We start from the raw sequence: 6,007 nt of genomic DNA on the forward strand, positions 1-6,007 counted from the left end.
ATACGTTCTTACTGGGGCGCCTGGGTGGCTCAGTCATTAAGTGTCTGCCTTTGGCTCAGGTCATGATCCCAGGGTCCCGGGATCGAGCCCCACATCGGGCTCCCTGCTGGGTGGGAAGCCTGCTTCTCCCTCTCCCACTCCCCCTGCTTGTGTTCCCTCTCTGGCTGTGTCTCTGTCAAATAAATAAAATATTAAAAAAAAAAAAAAGATACATTCTTACTGAAAAAGCAACTTTTAAGTCAGTAAATATACCAACTTTTGTGAATTAAAAAAAAAAAATCACCCAAATTCGCATTTGCTTGTGTGTACATGAGGAAATTGCAAGGACAGAAGAGGCACCTACAGATGTGGGTTGTGGTACGCACTGGATGGAGGCGACAGGGATGGAAGGCTTTTCAGCGTGTATTTTACATTTTGGAGGTGTGTGAATACATTTACCAAAAACAACAACAAAAAACCCCCAAAAAACCTTAAGTTAAAAAAATGAAAGAAAATCCAGAAACTTCAGAAATTCTTGAACACGTAATTTATCACGTAATATATACAACAGTTACATCGTTTGCCACTTGAAATGCCTCCGAGAACACAAAATCGACTTAGACAAAACCTTCTGTGGAACCTGCGGGCGAGGGGAGCACATATTCTGACAATTTCAAGTTCCCTCCGTGGGCTTCCAGTCTCTCCACAGGATAACTCAGCCGTGACTCCTGATTCCCACCACCAGTTATCTGACAATTTCTCTCATCACCACGGGCTCCATTACGGGCAATATTTCTTCATCGAGTCTCAGGTTCATAAAACTTCTCCTTCACGTTTTGGGGCAGCAATTTTTGAGAGACGTTTCCACCACGCAGGGCAAAGAATCTGTTATCAACCGCAAACCCAACGTCAGAGGAGTCACGAGGCTTTGAATCTTTTCTCGCTCTTTCCCGACGCTTTTTTCATGATAAACTTCCCTCCCTCCCCCAACTATGGCCTCATCCCGTATACAGTGACTTTTCAAAACGCGACAGGACCGGTGTTTAAGTCCCGCTCTCCTCGAGGCAGTTCCATCACCAGACTATTCCCTACTGATAAACTTATCACAGCCAAGTTCTTCTATCAGAGGATTGATGACCTCAGATGCGGTGAGAGCTATAGTAAATGTCAAAATGTCAAAATCCATCCTCTGGGGATTCCGCTGATACTCGGCATCGAACGCGGCTTCCCGGGCTCGGCAGGCTTCCACGAACCTCCTGCGGCGTTCTTCCAGCTCCTGGATTCTGCCCGGAGCGATCGGGTAGTGTTCCAGGTAGTGGCGGAGGAACTGCTGGTAATTAATTCCTAAAACACTAAGTGGGTGACGGAGGCGGAGGTACGGCAACGCAGCCAGGCCCGGGCCGTTCGCCGGCCGGGACCGGGGTCTGGCCGGCGCGCCCTCTTCCTCCGCCGGCCCCGCCAGCTCGCGGGCGACCGCTGCCTCGCGGGCCTCCCCGGCCGCCGCCGCCGCCGCCGGACCTTCTCCGGGCTCCGCGGGCCGCGCCGGGGCCGGCTCCCGCCTCCCGCCGCCTACCTCCGCCTGCCGGACGTCGCGGTGGCCATTCGCGGCGTCCGTCTGCCGGACACTGCAGTCGGCGGGCAGCTCGGACATCTCGGACGGCGGGGTCAGCTCGGCCGCTCCCAGGAAAACTGCGAGAGCCGGACGGCACGACGACGGCCGTGCAGCTGAGTGCGCGTGCGCCGGGCGCGCCGGTAAACGCAGCGTGCGAGCCCGTGTGCGCGAGCGTAGGCTACGGATCAACCTAGGAGCAGTGCGCACGCGTCATTCCCGGGCGCCCGCGCTCCGCCACACGCCACCTAGCGGCCGGATGTGCCATCACAGCTGAAACTGCCCCGAGGTAACCGAACTTCCCAGGGCGGAGCCATATTTTCCATCTGGACCAGCTTAAGGTTTACGAGGAAAGTCTTACAAGACTGCTTCTTGTTGGCTTTCCCAAGATCCCATCCAACATGCTTCACTCTAAGCTTCTTCTCCCATGATTATAATGCCCCATCAACAGTGCGCCCGGCGGGCCCCTGGATCGGTCCCGTGTTTCAACAGAACTTGTACCGAACAGACCCAGGGACACCCCTTATTCCAGCCTCCGAGCACCCTCCAGCCGCTTGTACAGCCTCAGTCCTCGGAACCATCTTCCCGGTTACCCTCCGCCTCCGGGGCCAACCAACACCGGTTTGTGAGCTTAGCTCCCTGTTGCCAGTCAACCATGAGCTGTCAGATCCGTCAGAATTACTCCGCCGAGGTGGAGGCCTCCGTCAACAGCCTGGTCAACATGTATCTGCGGGCCTCCAACACCTACCTCTCCCTGGGCTTCTATTTCGACTGCAGCGATGTGGCTCTGGAGGGCTTGGGCCGCTTCTTCCGCGAGTTAGCCCAGAAGAAGCTCGAGGGTGCCCAGGAGCTCTTGGTGTTGCAAAAGCAGCGCAGCGGCAGCTCCCTCTTCCAGGACGTGCAGAAGCCGTCCCATGACAAGTGGGGCAAAGCCCTGGACGCCATGGAAACTGCTGTGGTCCTCGAGAAGAACCTGAACGAGGCCCTTTTGGATCTGCATGACCTGGCTTCTACCCACGCAGACGCCCATGTCTGTGACTTCCTGGAGAGCCACTTCCTGGGCGAGGAGGTGAAAACCATCAAGAAGATGGGCGACCACCTGACTAACCTCCGCAGGCTGTCCTGCCCCCAGGCCGGGCTGGGCGAGTATCTCTTCGAAAGGCTCACCCTCCAGCGTGACTGTCAGCCTCTGGAGCCCAGCGGCCTTTGAGGGGCTCCTCTGGCATCCCCTTAGTGCCGGGGCTTCTGTCTGGGTTTGTCCGAGCAGCCGCCAGGCAGCTCTTTAACCACCCTGGAGCCCGCGCCCAAGCTGTGGACCAAATGAAAACAATAAAACTTTTTGCAGGGGAAAAAAAATGCCGCCTGTATTATATACCAGAATAGTCTAGATTCAGGGGCTTTTGTTGGGGGAGGGGGAGGGTGTTCTTTATTATTTTCCATTCATTCATTTGTCTGTCTTCCTCACAACAATCCTCTTAACTACTAAAGCTTTCTAATCACAGCCCCTTCTTATCTTTAAAATTTCTTTGGCCACTCTTGGGCATTTTTTTCCCCTAAATCTTACCTGTGCAGTATAACATATGCAGAAAAGTATATGAAATATACAGCTGGATGATTTATCAGAAAGCGAACATCCATGTAACTACCACTGGAAATTGAATTTCCAGTATTCCTGAACCCTTCCCCCTGCTTCACTGTCCTTTCCCTCCTACCCAGAGGTAACTACTATCCTGGTATTTATGGTAATTGTTTCCCCGCTTTGCTTTTTGTTTTACTACCTAGGGGTGCATTCCTGTATTTTAGTTTTGCTTATTTTTTTTAACTTTATATACTCTTGGATATAACGTGTCTTTCACACAACAGTATTTTTATGAGATTCACCCGTTTTTCATTTTTTCATGGTTATGAATAGTTCATTTTCTTAAAAAATTTATAAAAAGTTTTTAAAGATTTTATTTATTTGAAAGAGAGAGAGCGAGCGAGAGAGAGAGAGCAGGAGCAGTGGGGAGGAGCAGAGGGAGAGGGAGAAGCAGGCTTCCCGCTGAGCAGGGAGCCCGACTAGGGGCTCGATCCCAGGATCATGACCTGAGCTAAAGGCAGACACTTAACCGACCGAGTCACCCAGGCGCCCCTTTTTAAAAAATATTTAAGTAAACTCAGCCCAATGTGGGGCTCTAACTCAGGACGTGGAGATTAAGAGTCACATGCTTCACCCACCCAGCCAGCCAGCCACCCCAATGGTTCATTTTCTTAATAGTGTCTTTTTTTTTTTTTTTTAAGATTTATTAGAGAGAGGGAGAGTGCAAGTGAGCTGGGGGGGGAGGGGCAGAGGGAGAGGGAGAGAGAGAATCCTGGAGCAGACTCCATGCTCAGCACGGAGCCTGATGGGGCTCCATCCAAGGACCCAGAGATTGTGACCCCAGCCGAAACCAAGAGCGCCACCCAGGGGCCCCCCTGTACAAGCGATTTCTAATAAACATCATCTGTTTTCTTTCTCTCGCATTCACTGTTCATTTCCATGACGCTGAGACTCAAGAACCTGGTCTTGGGGGTCTAGTAACACTCTCATCAAGAAGTAGGGTTCTTTTTCTCCACCCCTTGAACCTGAGCTGACCTTACCACTTGGCTCTGACCAATGGGATGTGGCAGAAAGGATGGTGTGTCAGTTTTGAGACTGGAACTCGCGAGGCATTTCATGCTTCTACTGTCTCTCAGACTCCTGTTGGCACCGGGAGAACAACCCTGCACCAGCTTGTTGGAGGGCAGAAGACAATATGGAGCTGAGGAAAGTGGCTTCAGACAAGGCACCCAAGATCAGTCTGTCTCGGGGCGCCTGGGTGGCTCAGTCGTTAAGCGTCTGCCTTCGGCTCAGGTCATGGTCCCGGGGTCCTGGGATCAAGCCCCGCATCGGGGTCCCTGCTCGGCAGGGAGATGGCTTCTCCCTTTCCCGCACCCCCTGCTGGTGTTCCCTCTCTCGATGTGTCTCTCTCTGTCAAATAAATAAATAAAATCTTAAAAAAAAAAAAAAGATCAGTCTGTCTCCAGTGGACCTCCCAGCCGACCCTTAGGCTCAAAGGCTAAATAAATGTTTCTTGTGTTCTGCCACAGTGTTTGACGAAGCTTGTCATGTAACTGCTCCAGAAACTGGTACCAGGAGTCCCAAGTAACAAAAGAGTGACCTATGTGGAAAAAGTAGTGAAGACATTGTTATCAAACCAGGAAAAACGATGACCCATGTTATGATATATTGAAGTCACCGGTAAACTGTTGCCTGTGGTTACTCAGCAGATGGAAAATATTTATTTATTTTAGAGAGAGAGCACACAAGAAGGGGGGGCCAGGAGAGGGAGAGAATCTCAAGCAGGCTCTGACTCCCTGCTAAGTGCACAGGACCTGATGTGGGGCTCGATCCTACGACGCTGAGATCATGACCTAAGCCCAAATCCAGAGTTGGCCGCTTAACCAACTGAGCCACCCAGGTGCCCCTTTATTTATTTATTTATTTATTTATTTATTTATTTATTTATTTATTTATTTATTTATTTATTTATTTTAATTTTAAAAAGATTTATTAGAGAGAGAGGGAAAGGGGGAGAGGGAGAGAGAATCCCAAGGGGACTCCACACAACCTCGAAGTATCTTCCCATATTCGTTAGTTACTGTGGTGGTTTTCATATATGAAGACAAAGTCTTTGACATTTTCCCCTCCAGGAACAGAGGACGGACAAGTATGCTGGGGACTCGTGCAAAACTAAATGCTATGGTCAAGGGTTTGATCTTTACCTGAGAGCAATGGGAAACCACTGATGTGTGACAAGGGAGTGTGACATGCTTCCATATGCATCTGGAAGGATACATCTTGCTACATCTTGGAGAATGGGGTGTGAGGGGCAGGGCCCTGAGTCTTGGCAACCACAGCTGTGCGACTGGGAGATGTTGATAAGCGGGCCTAGGGTTTGACAGAGATAGGAAAGTGGCCATGCCTGAGGGACATTTAGGAAGAAAACCTGACTTGCATGGACGGAAGGGGATTGGTTCTCTGACTTGTTTGCCATGGACGGGCGATGTTGCTAGTCACTAAGATGGGGAACACTGGAGGATGTTCGTTTGGGAAAAAGACATCAGGATTTTGATTTGGGAGATACAATGATCCTTTGAGATAGTCAAGATGAGATCAGAAGTCAAGATACACGAGCCTCCAGCTCAGGGGAGAAGCTGATGACAATACTGTTGTGATTAAGACAGGCAAATTTTAGACTGGAATTGGCTGGATTCAAATCCTGATTCTGCTACTTGATTAGCCCAGGGGTAGAAACCGGTTACTCAAAACGTCTGTCCTGCATCACAGGGTTTCTGTGAAGATTGGAGGAGATAATATACCAAGGCACCTTAGCACCGTGCTTTAAAACACTGTAAATA

The 6,007-nt window shown here is 50.5% G+C and overlaps 2 protein-coding genes across 2 annotated transcripts; one reads left to right on the forward strand and one right to left on the reverse strand.

The window, feature by feature from the left end:
• Positions 1–511: 511 nt before the first annotated feature.
• LOC123855017 (EP300-interacting inhibitor of differentiation 2-like) lies at positions 512–1,717 on the reverse strand. The gene has a single exon (XM_045890377.3). It carries the CDS (start codon positions 1,628–1,630, stop codon positions 1,061–1,063), a length of 570 nt encoding a protein of 189 aa, XP_045746333.1. The 5' UTR covers positions 1,631–1,717; the 3' UTR covers positions 512–1,060.
• Positions 1,718–1,723: 6 nt separating this feature from the next.
• LOC123856055 (ferritin light chain-like) lies at positions 1,724–4,196 on the forward strand. Its single transcript, XM_045892158.3, has one exon. It carries the CDS (start codon positions 2,016–2,018, stop codon positions 2,796–2,798), a length of 783 nt encoding a protein of 260 aa, XP_045748114.1. The 5' UTR covers positions 1,724–2,015; the 3' UTR covers positions 2,799–4,196.
• Positions 4,197–6,007: the final 1,811 nt, after the last annotated feature.

The sequence above is a fragment of the Mirounga angustirostris genome, unplaced genomic scaffold, assembly GCF_029215605.1.
Source record: "Mirounga angustirostris isolate CCGP_5_RB_7025 unplaced genomic scaffold, mMirAng1.0.hap1 SCAF_16, whole genome shotgun sequence".
Lineage (NCBI taxonomy): Eukaryota > Metazoa > Chordata > Mammalia > Carnivora > Phocidae > Mirounga > Mirounga angustirostris.

Excerpts from the sequence above, each read along its gene's own strand:
- LOC123855017 (XM_045890377.3), bottom strand. The coding sequence starts at position 1,630 with ATGTCCGAGCTGCCCGCCGACTGCAGTGTCCGGCAGACGGACGCCGCG.
- LOC123856055 (XM_045892158.3), top strand. The coding sequence starts at position 2,016 with ATGATTATAATGCCCCATCAACAGTGCGCCCGGCGGGCCCCTGGATCG.